The sequence below is a fragment of the Triturus cristatus genome, chromosome 4_2 (genome assembly GCF_964204655.1).
Source record: "Triturus cristatus chromosome 4_2, aTriCri1.1, whole genome shotgun sequence".
In the NCBI taxonomy this organism is placed as follows: domain Eukaryota; kingdom Metazoa; phylum Chordata; class Amphibia; order Caudata; family Salamandridae; genus Triturus; species Triturus cristatus.
In genome coordinates this window covers 251,910,796-251,930,909 of record NC_140586.1, presented here as the reverse complement: position 1 = coordinate 251,930,909, position 20,114 = coordinate 251,910,796, and the positions used below count along the sequence as shown (strand labels likewise).

The following is a 20,114-nucleotide window of genomic DNA, read 5'->3' as shown; positions in this document are numbered from 1 at the left end:
TTCACTTTCACTTTCTCGTCCTTTGTTTGCCTAGGCCCGGGAGTGCCTCCTGATGCTTCACTATCCTCTGGACGCCTTGCGCCCTACTCTGACTGGTTATTGCAGATCTGGCTTCTCCTGTTCCCTCTGACTGAGAGAGGGTCGTCTCTTTGCACCGGATTGCTCTGTGCCAGAAATGTCGGGTAAAGCAGAGGTGGATAGGCTGAAACCCAAGGCTACCAGGCGGGGAGCCTATACCCAATCCAACAATATGGATCGCTATGCCCAGCAGAAGGGATCGCCTGGTGGATCGGGGCAGTCGCTGGACGTCCAGAAAGCTGCCTCATCCCCGACCTCGGAGCTCTCGTTGCAGGTTGTCATGGGTGCGCTCGAGGGGATGCAGGCCTCGATTGGGCGACAGTTTGATGCCCTGGCGCATAAAGTGGATACTATCTTGGTGGATGTCACCCTGATCCGCGCGGATTTGGGCAAAACCAATGAGCGGGTTAAGTCCCTTGATCTCAAGACCACAGGCCTCGCTGATGATGTCTCGGAACTTCAGACCGAAGTTCGTAAGCTGCGGGCCGAGAACGACCTCTCCGCCCGCCGGCTGGAGGACTTTGAGGGCCGGGCCAGGCGCAACAACGTGCGCATTATTGGGGTCCCGGAATCCTCGGACGAGATCTCCGTAGATCTGCTCGTGGAGGACTTGGTGCTTAACCATCTGAAGCCTAAGGGCCTTTGGAAGTTTTTTGCAGTCGAGCGGGCTCACAGAGTTCCTGGCGGGAGGCCCAGGGCGGGAGCCCCTCCAAGACCGATTGTCGCCCGGCTCTTTCACTTCCGAGATCGGGACGCTATCCTGCAAGCATCGCGGGTGACGGGCCCAGTCCCTTTTCAGAACGCCTCAGTGAGTTTCTATCCTGACTTCACCCAGTTGGTGCAAAAGCAAAGGCAGAGTTTCCTGGGGGTGAAGAGACGTCTTCGGGAGAGGGACCTGAAGTATGCTATGCTTTTCCCTGCCAGATTACGTGTGGTGTATGAGGACCGGAATTTCTTCTTCGAGTCGCCTGCCATGGCCGGAGACTGGTTGGACGCTTTGCCCCGGCGACGGACTGGCGGGGATGCTGCCACAGACGTGGAGGGTGACCGGGATGGGCAGGGTTGATGCCTTTGGAGCCAGACTGACTTGTTTTGGTCCCGGACAATGACTTGCGCTGATTGCAGTAATACGGAGGGTTGCAGGAGGAAGATGGGAGCTCTTTCCTCCCTCAGGGTACTTTTTGTAGTTTTGTGTTTTGGTAGGGCGACAGGCACACTGCAAGTTGGGGGGGCTTTGTAAGCTGCAGCAGGGGTGCAGGGTGGGGGCGAGAGTTGGGATGTTGGGGTTGTTGTTGGGGGGTTTGTTTTTGCAAGGCGTAGTAATGGTTGTCAGGGTTGTTCAATGGTGGCTCTTCGGGTGGGGGGTGGGCCTCTTTGTGTGTGGGGATGGGGGGTAGGGGCTTAAATATTATTAGCTGGAATGTTAATGGCTTGGGAGATCGTATTAAGCGGGGGATAGTCTTGCAGTTCTTGAAACGGTCTTTGCCGGATGTGGCCCTACTGCAGGAGACACACCTTATAGGTAATACTTGCTATGCTCTTAATAGAAAAGGTTACAAATTCATCGCTCACTCGGGATTCTCCTCAGGCTCCAGGGGTGTGGGCATCCTTGTTAGAGCTTCACTACCTTTCGAGGTGGACTCCACCATTGTTGATGATAGGGGGAGGTTTGTGGCGGTGGCGGGGAGGTGGGAGGGAAGAACGTTGGTGTTGGTTTCGGTTTATGTCCCTCCTGCCCTGCAGGCCTCCACGTTTGCAGATCTGGGTAGGGCCTTGTTGGACCTCCCGGAGGGTATGCTAGTGGTGGGGGGAGACTCTAATGCTGTCGGCTCTGGGTTGCTGGATAGGTACCCACCCAGGGACACCGGGGGGGCTCAGAAGTGGCTTCCAGACTTTATAGATACTCTCGGCTTGGTAGACTGCTGGAGGCTTCGGCACCCCACACAGAGCCAATATACCTTCCACTCCGGGGCGCATGGTAGTCTCTCTTGGATTGATTACCTGCTCACTCTGGCTGCGCATGCCTCATTGGTATCGGAGGCTAGGCATATGGCGCGGGGCATATCTGATCATTCGCCAGTGTGGGTCCGGCTGGATGTCGGCCGCGAGGGAGGGGGTAGGGTTGCTCCTATTAACCCCTGGTACTTTCGTGATCCCAAGATGCGCAGTGCGCTGCTGAAGACAGTTGATCACTATTTTAAGGACAATCAGGGTTCCGTTGACTCGGCTGTGTCGTTGTGGGAAGCATTTAAGACCGTGTTGAGAGGGGAGGCCCTCTCCTTGGTAGTGGCCGCCAAGCGACGGAGAGATGGCGAGGTTATACAGGTTGAGGATGAGATTGCGGCTTTAGAGGTGGCCCTGGAGGGGGAGGTTACAGCGGCCTCACTGCATAATCTGAGCTTGAAGCAAGCGGAATATAGGGACCTGGTGGCGAATGCCGCCAAGACCCTCAGTAGGGAACAGCAGGGTCGCTTGTACGATGTTGGCGATAAGGCCGGGAAACTCCTAGCGTGGCTGGATAAAAACGAACGTGTTAATAGAGTGGTGCCGGAGCTGACGAGAGAGGGGGGAGAGGTGGTTGTTGATCCCGAGGGTATAGTACAGTGTTTTTCGGATTATTTCCGTATGGTTTACGCCTTGGTTTCGGATAGGCCAACTGAGGATTCGTGTGACCTCCTGCGTGACATCGCTCTGCCCTGCCTCTCTGACGTAGATAGAGATGACCTCGATGGAGATATAACGGTTGATGAGGTGGCGGGTGCTATCCGCGCGCTGAACTCGGGCAAGGCCTCAGGCCAAAATGGTTTGCCGATTGACTTGTATAAGCTGTTTCCGGATAGGGTCGCTCCTCACCTGCGCGCCATGTTCGTGGAGGCGCGGGGGAGTGGGTCCCTTCCGTTGGACCAGCGACTGGCGACGATTGTTGTGATACATAAGGACGGTAAACCCCGGGACAAGTGTGCCTCCTATCGGCCAATATCACTCCTTAATGCTGAGCCGAAAATTCTGGCTAAAATCCTGGCGGGCCGCTTGGTCCGGGTACTTGGAGACCTGATCCACCCGGATCAATCGGGTTTTATCCCGCACCGTAACACTGCGTTAAACCTTAGGCGTCTTCATGGAGTGATTGCCAGGGCGAGCACGCTGCGAGAACCAGCTATTGTGGCGTCTCTTGATGCCACGATGGCTTTTGATACGGTGGAATGGGCATATCTGTGGGTTGTGCTTGCCAAGTTCGGCTTTGGCCCTGGTTTTGTGAGCTGGGTGAGGTTGCTTTATGAGGGTCCCCTTGCGAGTGTTGTGGTAAACGGACGGGCGTCGACTCCGTTCCAGCTTGGGAGGGGCACCCGGCAGGGTGGCCCCCTGTCGCCTTTGTTGTTCACCCTTGCTCTCGAGCCGCTGGCGGCGTGGATACGCTGGCACCCGGATATACGTGGACTTAGATGGTCGCCCGATCACGAGGACCGTATTTCGCTCTATGCCGATGATATCCTGTTATATCTCGCCTCGCCCAAGAACTCGCTTATAGTGGTTTGTGACGTTCTGACATCTTTTGGTAAGAACTCTGGTCTTGTCATCAATTGGAGTAAGTCATATCTGTATGTTCTGAGTGGCGATGTTCCACCTGTCCCGCGAACTTGTTCGATCCAGATCGCCCAGCAGGGTTTCTTGTACCTGGGGATTTTTATCTCCACTGATTCCACTTTGCGGTATGAGAGGAACCTGCTCCCTCCCCTGGCGCGTTTGCGGCGGGATGTTGCGGGCTGGCGGAGGATGCCGATCTCCCTCCTCGGACGCGCCGCCTTGTTCAAAATGATGTCTCTTCCCCGTTTCCTCTACGCCTTGCAGAATACTCTTGACTGGGTCCCGGCCAGTTACTTTCGGGAGGTCGAAAGCCTCCAACGATCGTTGTTGTGGGATGGGCGGCCGCGCATAGCGATAGCTAAGTTGACGCTTCCGTGGTACGACGGGGGTATTGCGCTTCCGGACATTCGACGTTATTACTGGGCCACCCAGTTGAGCGCGATTAATCATGGTTTCTATGGTCCGGCTGTAAGCCCCGGCTACACCATGGACCGATGGTTGTTGCGCGGCGGTAATTATCACAGAGCGTTGTACTCGAGGTCGCTGGACTCGTCCCTCACAGGGCCCACTGGGGTGGCGGTGCGGGTGTGGAAGTTGGCGACTGACTCGCTGGGCTGGAAGGATAGGCTCACCCTTGCTACCCCGTTGTTTGACTCTGAAAAATTGGGGAAGCTTTGGCATACAAAAGGCTTTGAGAAATGGGACTTGATCGGTATCTCCAGGGTTGAAGATTTGCTGATTAAGGGCAGGGTGAAGTCCTTTGAAGAGCTGCAGAAGGAGTATGAGTTGGGGAAGTCCGAGTTTTTCCGCTATGTTCAGGTGCGTCATGCCCTGCGGTCAGTTCTCGTAGAAGGTGAGAAGGTGCCTGAGTCCTCTCCATTGGAGGACCGGATCCTCGATGGCCATATGCCAGAGAGTACGATCTCTCTTATTTATAAGAAATTGATTAATGTTCGGGCTGACCTGCTATTGGGGTTGCGGGATCAATGGACTAGGGACGGTCTTGAGCTGGATGACGAGGACTGGCAGTCGGCGGTTTCCTCTCCTAAGGAGGTCGCGATTCCGTCGCGTCTGCGGCTGGTGCAGCTCAAAATACTCCACAGAGTCTATGTTACGGGGCCAAGGCTGGTTCGTATGGGATTTTCTGAGGAGGGCTTATGTAGGAGGGGCTGTGGTATGGTGGGTACCTTCCTGCATATCATTTGGGAATGTGGCGTCATCATGGAATTTTGGAGGAGAGTCCATGCGGTAATGGGGGAGGTGACGGGCATTGTTATGCAGCCGGAGGCGCGGTGTTGTCTCCTGAATGTTTGGGGGCCTACTGATCATGATGAGGCACAGACCCAGTGGGTGACTCTGGGTAACATGGTGGCTAAGCGAGACATCGCGCGCCTGTGGGGCTCCGCGGGACCCCCCACATTGGCTGCGTGGAAGGAAAACATGGACTGGAGTATGTTTAGGGAAAAGACAGTATATTGCGCTAGAGGGCGCCCTCGGAAGTGGCATGCCATTTGGGGGCGGTGGAACCAATATAGGGGGGGCATATGTCTTGCCCCTGATCTGGATCCCTCCGAGGAGCAGCTCTCTCCTTAGCATTCTTTCCAGCTCTGTACATATTTTTGATTGTTAATTGACTTATTAGGTCTCTGCTTTTCCCCTTTTCCTCTTATCACAGCACTGTGACTGATAGACGAGGGGGGTCCGGTCTCCCCTGAGGGGCAATCACCAGGTGTATTCAGTGTTTTTCGCCTTGCTTGGGGTTGGTTTGTGTTTGTGTTTATTTAAAATAGAACCTTTTTGCTTCTCCTTTCTGTGCACTGTGGACGCTCATTTGTACTGCTCTCTTGAAGCTGCCGAACCTCCGGGTTGTCGGCTGAATAGCTGTGTCCCTGTTTTTTTGATGAATAAAGGTTTTTAAAAAAAAAAAAAAAAAATGCCATTTTCAGAATTACAATTTAAAGTCCAATTTCACCATAAGTTGTGATTTTAAATTATGATTCCAGAGACACCAAACTTGGGGTTCCAATATTTTCCCAATGGCAAATTACACTTATAAAATATAATAAGGTAATCCAGTTGTTATCCTATGACAGAGATAGGCCTTGCAGTAGTGAAACATGAATTTTTGAGTTTTTCACTACCCAGACGTGTAAAACGTAAAAGTACATGTCCTGCTTTTTACATACATTGCACCCTGCCCTTGGGCTGTGCAGGGTCTACCTTAGGGGTGACTTATGTGTATTAAAAAGAAAGGTTTGGACCTGGCAAGAGGGTTAACTTTCCTGGTCGACATGTCAGTGTAAAACTGCTCACACAGGCTCTGCAGTGGCAGGCCTGAGACATGTTTAAAAGGCTACTTAAGTGGGTGGCATTATCAGTGCAGTAGGCCCACTAGCAGCATTTCATCTACAGGCCCTGGGCACATGTAGTGCACTTTATTAGGGACTTATATGTAAATTAAATATGGGAATCGTGGATAAGCCAGTGTTGCCATGTTTTAAGCATGGAGCACATGAACCTTAGCACTGGTATAGTGCCCAGAGTCCTAAGGCCAACAAAAACGAATTCAGCAAAAAGAGGAGGAAGAAGGCAAAACGTCTGGGGGTAACCCTGCAGAAAGGGATATTTCTAACAATACCACAAATCTAATTTATTTCTCAACATAGGAAAATGCTTTTTTCAATTGATCTATATTTGTGCATCAAATTTTGTGACTCTTGTTACAGAAAACTACTGGCTTGATCAATCAAAAGGTCTTTATTTCGATTTACATCATAAAAGACATGCTATACATATAAAACACAATCCATAATAAATTGTCCTAGTATAGTCCATAAAATCCATAAATAAATACGTACTAAAAACAAAATAAAAAGTTGTTAAATACAATACAAAGACTCACAACTGATGCAATCAATAGCCGCTAAAAAAAAAATAAGAACAAATTTCATAATATAATGAACAATAATAATGAACAATATGCTAAACCACCTGCAACATTATGTGTACTACTAAATTATAGACTCAAATTCCGGGTCTGAATTGACCAAGCCCAACTAACAAATTTAGATACCCCTATGACAATATACTTAGTGGTGTCAGATTTTAGGATTCGACTGGCAACCTGTGCTGATCTTGTTCCCAGTGAACGGCATACAGGCTTTAGCCATACACGTCTAGGTTGAGTGTACATTGGACAACAAAAAAGGAAGTGATCAGCAGTTTATACCTCCTCCACACAAAAGGAACATTTATCACTGCCACATAGATTCCATGAACTCGTTACCCCACGAAGAGGGAGGGAGCCAACTCTTAACTGATGATACAATTTGCGATCAGATGGCTTTGTTATGATGTCCCAATATTCATCATAAGTGGGGACATCCTTGATGACAAGGAATAATACTGTCATGGGGCCACCCAGAGCAGCTGCTAATCTCTTTTCCTTAATCCTACTCCAATAGATTTCTTTAAAAAGCTTCTTTGAGGGGAAAACAGCAGTAACAGGATCAACCCATATGGACCCCAGCCCCATATAAATCAGGGAAGCTTTTATTGCTGATAACCAAGGAATCCCCGACGAACCCCGTAGCCCTTTTACTTCCAGGATGGCCTCGGCATACATAGACAGTTCCGGTGTCGTCCACAGGCGCCGCCAAAACGCAAGTGGTCTATACCGTACCATGTCCTCCACCGGGTTACAGCCTAGGTCGTACAATAGGGGAATACGAGGAGTTGATTGCGGTAACTCTATTGCTGACCTAAGGAATTTGTTCTGTGCAACCTTAAGATTGGACATATCACTAAAGCCCCACAACTCCGCCCCATACATAATGGCTGGAAGAATTTTGGAACCATAGATTTTAATCAGTGGAGCCAATGGTTTTGTTAGCGAGTTTCTATGTTCCTTCAACAGAGCTCCGCCAAGTTGGGCGGGCTTAAGGGTAAGGACATCTATCTGGGGGTTCCAACTCAAATTTTCACTACATGTGACTCCCAAATAAGTAAAAACAGCTGTCTGGTCAAGAATAACCCCACCCATTTTAACCCTTGATTTAACTGATCTTGAACCACGAAGGACCATGAATTTGGTCTTCCCTACGTTAACTTCCAGCTCATGATCGCGGCAGAAAAGCTCAAAGCGAGACAGAGCAAGCTGTAACCCCTGTCTCGTCTTAGAAATTAAGAGTGTATCGTCCGCGAACATTAGCAAGGGGACTTTCTTGCCAGCAAGGGAAGGTGCATCAGTGGGGAAGTTAGTAAAGTAGTTCATAACCCCGTTAATGAACAGGGAAAACAGGGTGGGAGCCAAAACACACCCTTGTCTAACCCCTTTAGAAACCTCAAACCTATCCACTATAACTGGCTTGATCTGTCTCTCATACCCAAAGTAGCAGAAATTTGGGTCAAGCCTCATTTGCTCGCCCATCTTCATGTAACAGTTAGACCTGGCTAAAAGTCTCTATCTAAGGTGAGGTCTAGTGAAACACAGTTTAGCATAGTGTGGAAGCTGGTATTACAGTGCAATTTTCCTGTGCCTAGGACGAGGTAATGTACCACCAACCAAGGCGCCGCAAAAAATCTAGGCGTCTGGTTCAATGAAAATTTGAACTTTTCGACACAAGTGAAGAAGTTGGCTGGGACCTGCTTTGGCACTCTAAAAACTCTGAAGAAGTTTCTCCCCCTTCTGCCTGGAAGGGCCAAAGAAACTGTGGTCCATGCCCTGATTTTGTCCCGCTTGGACTATGCCAACGCTCTTCTGGTTAGTAGTCCGGGCTTTCTTGCTAAGAAATTGCAAGTGGTCCAAAACTCGGCAGCCAGACTGTGTTTGGGTCTGTCTTCTAGGCATAGTGTTCGCACCCACCTGCGTTCCTTGCCTTGGCTCCCAGTTGAATCTCGTCTGAAATTCAAAATGCTGTCCTTTGTACATTGAGCCCTCTATGGCTTAGGCCCTATATATCTTCAGAAGAGATTTGCCTTCTACAATCCAGGGAGACAGCTGCGCTCGTCTGCTCAGCTGCTGATACACACCCCCAGGTTCAATCATCAAAGGATTGGTGGGAACTCCTTTGTTCGGAAAGCTGGTCTGGCTTGGAACATGCTGCCTTTTGCCCTCTGGGGCACCCAGGATCCTCTGCTTTTTAAGAAAAAACTAAAAACGTTGCTTTTTTAGCCTCTGAATTGTGTGCATTTTTCTTCCTGGAGCAAGAGCCGGGACACTCTCGAGTAGCCGTGCACTGTATAAATTAAATATAACATAACATAACCAACCCAGCGTCCACATCTCCTCAAACCTGGACTCGATTCCCCTGATGTAGCACACAAATGCTCATTGCATAAAACACACCACATTCACATAATTAGTTTTACACACCCTTTAATATTACCAACTACTAGAATTCATCCTGAATCACTTCTCTCAAATCCAAACAAGTTCTCACAAGTGCCCCTCACTTTATAATAGGGTGCAATCTCACTTTATATCAGTAGAGATACTGCTTCACCATCTGAGCATTTAAAAATATAGTATTGCTTTTTTAAAGTTGGCTCACTTCCATTTATCTATTTAGACTGTAACTCCTGATAGCAATTATTTCAAGATGAATAATCAGGATTGGAAATGGTGTCCTTAATACCATAGTGAGTGAGATGGCCACCTCACCTACACAGCACTAGCAACCACTCTCTGATCAGCCACCTTTCTCTCTCATCCTATCCTCCCAGGATTCTATACTTTCCTTGCTATCCCCACACCGTAAGGCTTCATACGATGTCTTGTCTGTTATATGCTCTCTACAAATGAAAAACTGTTAAGTGGCCATGAGCCATGTGTGGCACATTCAGCCAGATCTGTCTTTGTAGTTCGCAGCACTTTGCATGTTGGGATTCTTAAATAACTTTAAAAGGGGCTATAATATGTAAGAGGTCATTGATTGATAAGGATACTGTTATGAGTTATGTACCAAATAATAATAATAAAAAGTTTCGAAAAAAAAGGGGCTATAAGTCCCAGAATGCAAAGCAGTGTTGTCCAAATCTAAGACGGTCTGAAGAAGGGCCACTTGATAGGAATGAAGTTTGCCCCACTAACTACATTGACAGAAACACTCACTTCCCAGAAAGAGGCACCTGAAATGCATCCATCGTCCAGCCAAAACTGTTTAGCAGTCCATTCTTTAGTATTTTATTGCATTACATAATTTTATTGCTGATGGGGTTCAAACGCGCTGTGCTGGTTACCTGCAATAAACGAAGGCTACATTTCCACCTGAGTTGGCGTCTCTATGCAAGGAAACTTGAACTTTGGGATGTTTAACAGCGGCGTGCCTCGTCGCAGAGATGCCCCGCCGCGCAGTAAGCGGTACCTTCGGTGCTTTAAGATTGTGTGCACCGTGTGGAGCTGGAAATGCCGGTATTACCAGGATTGACATTGACTAGCACTGTGGCAGTTTTTTCCTCGCAGCACCCACTTGGGATTTTATTTTTGTTATGTAATGAGCCCTGGCAGCAATCATTTGATTTAGACACGGACTACCTGCCCCATAATGCCACTGTGCTGAAAGGATTAAGGCAACAAGTCCACACAGCTGCTGGGACTTAGCGCATGCAGCCAGTGAACAAGGGCATGGAGCCCGAAACATGTTTGGCGCTTTGCTGATGGGGTTCAAACGCGCTGTGCTGGTTACCTGCAATAAACGAAGGCTACATTTCCACCTGAGTTGGCGTCTCTATGCAAGGAAACTTGAACTTTGGGATGTTTAACAGCGGCGTGCCTCGTCGCAGAGATGCCCCGCCGCGCAGTAAGCGGTACCTTCGGTGCTTTAAGATTGTGTGCACCGTGTGGAGCTGGAAATGCCGGTATTGCCAGGATTGACATTGACTAGCACTGTGGCAGTTTTTTCCTCGCAGCACCCACTTGGGATTTTATTTTTGTTATGTAATGAGCCCTGGCAGCAATCATTTGATTTAGACACGGACTACCTGCCCCATAATGCCACTGTGCTGAAAGGATTAAGGCAACGAGTCCACACAGCTGCTGGGACTTAGCGCATGCAGCCAGTGAACAAGGGCATGGAGCCCGAAACATGTTTGGCGCTTTGCTGATGGGGTTCAAACGCGCTGTGCTGGTTACCTGCAATAAACGAAGGCTACATTTCCACCTGAGTTGGCGTCTCTATGCAAGGAAACTTGAACTTTGGGATGTTTAACAGCGGCGTGCCTCGTCGCAGAGATGCCCCGCCGCGCAGTAAGCGGTACCTTCGGTGCTTTAAGATTGTGTGCACCGTGTGGAGCTGGAAATGCCGGTATTGCCAGGATTGACATTGACTAGCACTGTGGCAGTTTTTTCCTCGCAGCACCCACTTGGGATTTTATTTTTGTTATGTAATGAGCCCTGGCAGCAATCATTTGATTTAGACACGGACTACCTGCCCCATAATGCCACTGTGCTGAAAGGATTAAGGCAACGAGTCCACACAGCTGCTGGGACTTAGCGCATGCAGCCAGTGAACAAGGGCATGGAGCCCGAAACATGTTTGGCGCTTTGCTGATGGGGTTCAAACGCGCTGTGCTGGTTACCTGCAATAAACGAAGGCTACATTTCCACCTGAGTTGGCGTCTCTATGCAAGGAAACTTGAACTTTGGGATACATAATTTATATAGCACTTTATACCCCCAATGAAGCCACAAAGTGATCCCTCCCACGGTAAACATCGTTTACCACGAATCCTTTTCCCCGCTTGCTATTACAACGTGGTCTTTACAACGACCGCGTTGTAACAACGATACCATTACCCCGCAAGTCATAACAACAACTTGTAGAGGGGTCAGAAGGTGTTGGATTTAAAATCCCACATCTTCCCTACTGTTGCACAGACTGGAGTTGGAATAGTAAATTATACTATTCCAATATCTAGCGCCCCATCTAGAACAAGTTGTTGTTATGACTTGCGGGGTAATTGAATGCTTTGTTACAACACAGTCGTTTTAACGACCGCGTTGTAATAGCCTGTGGGGTAAAGGAATGCGTTGTAAGCAAGCATATTCCTCGCCCATTTCAGGTTTTGGGCTTCTTAACAGACTTCAGGATTGTGCCTTAAAGTTTGACCTTTTACAGGTGTTGGGTGAGCATGTGATGCTCTTCGTGAAATCTCTTTCTTTCCAAATCCTCCTGCTTCCACTCTGTTTGCCGTTTCCAACTCAGCCCTCTCAAGCCTAACTGCATGCCTTTCAAGAAAGAGGGTCACTCAGTTAGTTTGCTATGTAGAGCAGTGAAAACAGTGTTGGTAGCTTTGGAACATGCAACTACTACCCATTGAATGCCCCTTTAATGCAATGCAGCACAAACCAGTAACTAGTGTTGTTTGTGCTACAAACATGGAAACTTCCTAGTGCAAAACATTTTGTTATGTTAATACTCCATCATGACTTTGTACTGCTTTATGTCACTTTGTGTGACTTTGCTACGGTGCAAAGTATTAAGAAATCTGTTTCTGTGTCTTATGCCCCAGCTCGGGCCCCTTCAATCAAGTTAGGCAATATGAATTGTGATGCATTTTACTTCTTAAAATTAAATAATAAAAAAAATTATCCACTCAGTACCAGGTTTAAAAACCTTTTCCACTGGGTGTGCATCAGTAAAAAGACACACACCTGTGCAAAACGTTTTGTGATTTACTTTCCAGAGCAAAGCTTGGTGCCTGAATGTAATACAAAGCAGTCAGAGCACTGTTTCACCGTACTCTACATCAAGGGGGCATTCCATGGGTGGGACATGGGCTTTCCTATGTAACCACCCATGTTTTTTTGGCGCACAACCCTAACTACAAAAAATACTAGACACGGTTTTGCACCAAAAAGTAATACCCCCATGGAGCAGGCACTAAAAATTATTTCTCCAAACTTTACCCACTTTGCATGTGTGCTGCACTGTACAGTAGTTTCATACTAGAGGGGTATACCCAAATGACCCCACTATACCTGGGTAACAATAAATAAAATAGAAAAATTGGTATATTGTGGGAACAAATTATCTCACATAAATCTTAACACAGTAAATACTCAAATTAGTCACCGGTGGATGTATCTATTTATCATAATAATAATGGTTTATTCATTATATTAAGGACTAGCTCAATATCTCGTGCTCTTGGTGCTCATACCTGGGATTGACATACTAATTTACACATAATCATACATATACATCACATTACATAAATGACAATAAAACATAAATGAAAGGCACTCAATGTTCTTCTTGAGTGCTTATTCACAAGCAAATATGAACCTAAAAACTTTCAAACTTCACTTCAGTCCTCCAGTTATTTTTTACATGTATGTGGCTGTCTCCAGAAATAAGCTCACTGTCCACAGTAGGAGATAGTCGTATAGGGAAAATCGTGCAGTGTGGACAGACTTGTCGCCTGTTCCTTTAGTGCATGTCCCAATGCGGTTTCAATGTGTTTCAATTTCAAAAACTCCTCCAACAAGAAGTGTAGACACATTTCAGCCCTTTCACATGAGGGCCTCCTCAGGACAATGGAAGAATAGAAGTACAATGACCGTAAGTTCAATACCACATTATGCAAATGAATGAATCCGCCCAGGACTAGGGAGTCATAGCAATGAGATATGACAGGGCTCAACGTTGTGAGGGCGTCCGTGCTGTTGCCCTAATGGATAAGGTCAAAGGTGTTGCGGCACCCTCCGTCCGTCATTTGCATTGACTCAGGCGGCTAGGTCTCCTGCAGGTTCCGGACCATGCTTTGCGGCCCTCCGAAGGGGGGTAAAACAGCCCAATCGAACTTCAAAGTAAGCCACTTTTAGGAGAATCCAAACCTAATTTGGAGTGAAAGGAAGAATGCCTCTGGTCAGTTGGCATTCACTGCAATGGCCGCCACGTACTGGGTCCACTCAGTACCAGATATGCAAACCTTTTGCACTGGGTTTGCGTCACAAAAGAGAAACAAACCTGTCCGAAATGTTTTTGATGGATTTACTTTGTAGAGCAAAACTTGTTTTGTGCTGGAAGATTGCCTGAAAGTAATACAAAGCCTTACTCTGCATCAAGGGGGCATTCCATGGGTGGTACATGGGCTTTCCCATGTAACCACCCATTGTTTTTGATGCACACCCCTAATTACAAAAAATACTAGTCAAGGTTTTGCACCAAAAAGTAATACCACTCTGGAGCAGGTAATAAAAAGTACTTTGCCCACTTTGCATGCATGCTGCACTGTACAGTACACATCCGAAATGTGAGAAGTTTTAAAGTTAGTCTAAGCATAGTATTTTGTACTGGGAGTGCACCTTTCAAGTACAAAACCTATAGTAGACTCATGCAGACATATTTGCACTATGGTGCAAAGGTGTGTGTGTGTACATGTGTGTGGTACTCTGCAGCTTGATTGTGCGCCAGTGCTAGGGAGAAAGCAGGATAGTGCCATATCTTAGTTGATATGATGCTTTTCCTACTCTCTCCCTGTCACACAGAACAGCAACTCTTGTTGGTTTGGTTTGTGACAGTTTGGTAAATCTGGGACATTGTATGATGCTTAATGAAATGACGTGCTTGCATTTGAATTGTAAAATGTAAGCAAATGTTCTGAACATATCAGACACTAGGCACAGGGCGCACCAGAAACTAAAGCAAGTAAGAGGGGCCATGTCATCCTTTGCCTCCCTATTATCTCCTCCATTACAGAGGATACCCCAGTGAGGGACCTTATCACACAACATCTGGCCTTAATCAATGCCCATGTGTTCATACCACTCCCTGAAGAGTCCTTTATGAGCCTTATTTTGTTTTATCTGTCTCAAGGCAGCTGGGTTGGAGGTTTCAAACTGCGCATGTCTGGCTGGCTGTCACTAGGCGGCCGGCCAAAAAGAAAATGCTCACTTTGAAGAGTGCACTTTCAACCCACCCTCCTCCCAGTTCCTGCTGCTGTCATTCAGCAGTGGCCCCGCCCCAGTCCTGACACTCCTTCAGGACGGGAGGATCTCAGCATGAAAAATAAAATGGTACTGATGAATGACCATTTTATTTTTCATCTATGGGCTCAGGGCATTTAAGTGGGGCGACGCTCCTCCGCACTGGCATAACGAAAAGTGAGGGGGCATCCCTGCACGGTACGCAGAGGGGCCCCCTCCAGGCTCAATCAGGAGCTCTCCAGCCAGAGTCCAGTGCCGAGGGGGCCCCTTGGAGCTTGGGGCCCCCCCGCACCGCGTGGGCTGCGGGGGCCTGTGTTACGCCCCTGCTCCTCCGCTAGAATGGGGGAGCCACCCCTGCTTGTTGCAGTTTCCTGTCTAGTAGTCCTTGCCACAGTTTACAGTCTAGTAGCTCTGCCTCCCTGCCACATGACACATTCTTCATGTCCCTCTTTCTTCCATACACACCCATAAACATACAGCGTTATGCTAAAGCATACTACTATTCACAAACATAACCATGCACACATACATAATCACACACACATGTAGACACACAGATAGATTTACACACAGACATTCTAAATGCCATAAACTCCATTTTGGCTGAATTGTAAACTTCTTATACAAATGCAGATCAAGGTATTCTTTACACACTGCAAAAAGAAATAAGAGGTGGTCTGAGCAGCCAGTGCCACTTGTGTACACTATGCGACATTATATTTATCTCAATACATTTGATTTCTAGGAGTCTGGGGACGCCTGATCTTGGACGACGTTGGAGATCGAGACACAAACTTCACCCTCCTGTACACCTCGACAGTCAATAATCAGGTACATACATGATCTATGTAGAAGACATGAACTTGCCCTGCTTGTCACTGGAACACACCCCTGTCAGGTAGATGCATGATTCTTGGGATGAAAGATACCTGAACTTCACCCTCTTGTGCTAATTGACCAACACCAGTCCAGGACAAGCGTGCATTTTGAGGCAGGGGTGGGGCATGACGTTCTCCTTCGTTTATCTCCGCAGACATCACTGAAGCAAAAGCTTGCTTTTTGAATGGGAGAAGATGTGAACTACATCCTCTTTTGTACGTTGATCGACACTATTCAAGTATGTACATGCTGTTTGGGTGGCAGAAGAAGTGAACTTCTCTCTCCTGTGCACCACAGCTGGCTCCAGTCAAGTACTTGGGTGTTCTTTGATCGGTAGAGACATGAGATTTTCTCTTGTACATCTTAACTGATAGCAGTCAATTACACACACTCTGGGTGAGAGTAGAAATGAATTTTCCTTCTTGGGCACACTCGACTGACACCAGTCAAGTACATGTGTGCTGTCTGGGAGAGAGGAGATGTGAACTTCACCTTCTTGCACACCTTTCTAGGCTCTAGTGACATTTATGTGTGCTCTGAGGTAGACAGGAAACATGACCTTCCTCCTGTCTTGCACATCAATTGACAGCAGTCAACTACATGTGTGCTTTCTGGGCGAGAGAAGCAATGAGTTTGTATACTTCTACAGATGCTGTGGACATGCCGCTTGGCTGAGAGAAGTTGCTAAGCTGCGTTGTCCAGATAATTATTAAAGCTGCCTTTTTGTGTTTTTTCATGTGTCACAGTAAGCCCAACAATCTGGCTAACTCACTGAGGGTTTACCTGTGAAACAAACTAAAACTCCTTAGTGGTGCTCTGAGGTCGAGAATACATCAAAAATAAACCCTTTTGAGATGGAAAAGTCCCCAGCCTGATAATGGATGGGCACAACTGGTCTGAGTACCCCAGCTCCAGTGATATCTGGATCCTTGGTACCGATTTTTTCATCATGGGCAAACAAAGACATGAATGTGTGCCTAGATCTAGGCTTGTCTCACAGATTGCGTCCTTGTTAGACCAGGGGGGGGCACAAAAAGCGTTACCCTGGTAGTGGTAAAGGTCTATTGCCTTTAATAAGAGTTAAGTAGCATGAGCACACTGGTGGCAGCACGTCATTTTTAGGTCTCGCCTTGCTATCGCTTAAGCGATCGCAAAGCGAGACTATTGTAAGGGGCTCCCAAAAGTGCTCCGATAAGCGGATTGCATGGCGAGCACGCGCACAATCACGTGCATTGTGCCGCCATGCAATCCGTTTGGCATCGCACTTCAAAGGGTCCGCTCCCCCGCCTGGAATGCACTCCCCCGCCCCTGCCAAGCGCGCGCGCCACGCTCCACCGGGCTTGTCTTGTTTCTCATGTTACTGAACGCCCCCCCACCCCCCTTCTTCCTCTGTCGCACATCTATTTTCATTCTCTTTTCGCGCTGTGTTTTTTAATGCCTTTTGTTTTTACTAAAATTGCATACACTATACGCTTACTTATAGGGGCATTCAGCCACTTTTCTTCATTCATTGGCCCGCTGTTATGTCATTTACATTTTTGACTTTTTGCAGTTGTGTATAGCACAAACTCGACCGAAGGTATCAGAGCCTTTACATGAGCACCAGTTGCATACCAGACGGACACATTTATTTTTAGGCACGGGGAGATAAGTGATTTTTTTTGTTGCACATTTCTATAGTGCGAACTCGACCGAAGGTATCAGAGCGCTTTGCATGAGCATCGGTTGCGTTACACAAGGACACATCCAGGCACGGGGAGATTAAGTGATTTGCCCAGAATCACAGGATGTTTGAGCCTGTCTCTGATCTGCTCTTTAGCGCCATCTGTAGCGCTAGCATCCTTCTTTTGGGCTCGAGGCGCCGAAGTTGCAATCTTAAAATTATAATCTGTTAATATGTCTTCTAGGTGGTGGCAGAAGGAAATAAAGATACAGGCCTCTCTTTTATTCAAAGAAAGAATCCTTAACTTTTACCTAACAAGGCTGTGTTTTTGCCAGTATTTTAACCGGGAACTACAAGTACCAGAATGCACCGTGCTTCGCAGAGCATGGACTGACTGAAGACCACTCGCCAGACTCGAACATGAAGCCTGGCTCTGGCTCGGCTCGAAGTGCTGTTGTAACCGCGAGATCATACCGAGCCGACCCTTGATGAGGCTTTTGGCCTGCCTATACCCGCGATTTGGTGTTAAGGCCAGAGCTGTCAGGTTCGAATCTCGGCGTCGGCTCAACATCATGTGATTCTGGGCAAGTCACTTCATCTCCCCGCTATAAACAATGCATGGATAGTTGTGTAATCCAACTGATGCCCAGGTAAAGCGCTCCAATACCTGTGGCCGCAATATTTAAAAAACAGCCGAAGAATGCACTGAGAGGTTAAAACACAAAATAGAAACCTACTGACTGGCTGTTTGTACAGAGTGAAACCAGAAAACACGGATAGACACCTGCTTCCCTGCTTACATTGTGTGATTTTAGGCCAATGTTGTTTTTACCAAAACTCTTTTTTTCTTCGTTAACACCGTCACGCATGAAAGCGCTTGAGAAAGTGCGAGTTCAGGCTACCATTTGTACAAAACTATCACTTTTAATAAGTGCTTATCAGGGCAGTCCTATAACGTGCCCTGTTAATGTCAAATCTTCCACAGGTTAAAGAAACATTTTTTTGAACTTTGAAGACTCGCTATCATATTTTACGTGAATTGTTGTATTTTTGTGCAAGTGGTTTACGGCTCGGCTCGTGCACAGCTCTGAGATCCCAACCAGACTTTGCTGGCACGTAAACGTGCCATGTCGCCCCCCACAGGTATGTGTCACTGTGCGGGGGAGGGGTGGGGCCAGTGGAGAGAGACCACCCAAGGCGCGCTAGCCTGCTGTGATGAGCAGATGGCCCCTCCGAGTTACTTGTCCCCCCCACCTCCATTACCTCCCTTTCTTCTGTTACCTCCCACCCCATCATTACTTCTCACCCACCTCCCTCTCACTCTAGTCCACCCCCTTGTTTATCCCCCCTGCGCCTGGCCACCCTTCCCTCCACCTCTCTTACTCCTAATAACTCCACCTCCTCGTGATATGTCTCCTCTTCTCAGCTCTCTCACCACTGTCCACTCCTGCCCCCCTTGTCATCTCCCCTCTTCATCAGTTTATCGACAACCTCCTGCGCCTCCTTCCCCCTGGCACTCGCTCTTTACCTCTGCCCTCTATCACAACCCGGCAGGCTTCCCCACCTACTCGTTTACCCATTTGTCTCCCCCTCAGGTCTCTCACCACTGCCCGCGGCCGCCTTTCGTACCTGTCCACCCCGTCCCCCCATCATTACCTCTCTCGTCCCTGCCCTGCGCTTTCCCTTTGCTAATCTGCCCAACAGCTCTCTTACTCCTGTAGCTTCTTCTCGCCTTTTACCCCCTCAGCAGCCCCCCATCTCTCTCCACTGCCCTATGCTCTCCCCAGAGGCGCAACTAGAGTCAAATTTCGGGGGGGGGGGGGCTGAGCAAAAATTTCGGGGGGGGGGGGGGGCCGAACTTTAAGCAATAGGCAGAGTGGAGCTGCAAGGGCTCTTAGAAGGGGTGAAACAACAGCAAGGCCTCATTAACATGCAAATGGTCTTTTAAAGACCTGTGAAGTGCTCGGGTGCGGCTGTGTGTATGGCCGGGAAGGTGTCTCATCCCGGGCTGCCACACACGACGGGGGGGGGGGGGGGGGGGCGGGGCGGCTGAAGCCCTTTGAGTCCAATGGGTGTTGCGCGCCTGGCTCTCCCCAATCTAATCTGCCCCGCAGCTCTCTTACTCCTGTAGCTTCTTCTCGCCTCTTACCCCCTCAGCACCCCCGTCTCTCTTCACTGCCCTATGCTCTCCCCAATCTAATCTGCCCCGCAGCTCTTTTACTCCTGTAACTTCTCTCCGCTCTCTTAGCACTCCCCCCTCCTCTCCCACCCCTTGCCTCTCTCCCCCTCTCCGCCGGGTGCTGTTGGGGGGCGGGGCCCCGGGCTCCCGCCATAGGACATGGACGAGGAGACGTTGACGGTGAACATCCTGGGGTGGGTCAGGGGTCGGTGCTCTCGCCACCCCTTCTATCGCCTCTGCTGGAGAGGAGCCGGGTGGGTGCCTCTCCCTCCTGTCGCCTCCTCCTCCCCCTCCACAAATTCAAATTCAAAGGCGCTTCAGTGCCAGACCATCTTCTAAAGTTACATTCTAGGCTCCAGTAATTATGTGGCAAAAGAGGCCCACATTATGTATCAGGGTCGAGTAAATTATGCGGCAACAAAAGGCAAATTATGCGGCACATTTTGGGATAGTAGTACTTCATTATTTTGTCATTTTTAAACTTGTTTAACTGTTTGGGCATTAGTTGCAACTCTTTAGTACCAGTTTAGCACCCAAACAGAGCAAAAAAGCAACAGAAAGTCAACCTTTGCAAAGGACAACACATGTTGGTGCTTATTTAGAAACTTTTGAACAGTTTGAGCTGAAAGCAAACATTTTTTTGTTAAAATCTGCAGATTATGCAGTAGATGATGGATTATGTGGGAAATGCGGCAAATTAATAATTATTCGAAAATCATCGTGGTCGCATAATCTCGTAATTCTAATGGCCTTGGTTACATTACATGCCACTAGCGTGACACCACCACTATTGTTTTATG

At 48.2% G+C, this 20,114-nt stretch overlaps 1 protein-coding gene across 1 annotated transcript in view; it reads left to right on the top strand.

Annotated features, from left to right (window-relative positions):
• LOC146833580 (guanylyl cyclase C-like) overlaps window positions 1–20,114 on the top strand; it is a 619,755-nt gene that overhangs the window by 209,668 nt on the left and 389,973 nt on the right. The window contains exon 9 of the mRNA XM_085601439.1: window positions 15,339–15,424. Coding sequence (XP_085457565.1) covers window positions 15,339–15,424 — 86 coding nt within the window. The remainder of the gene's footprint in view (window positions 1–15,338; window positions 15,425–20,114) is intronic.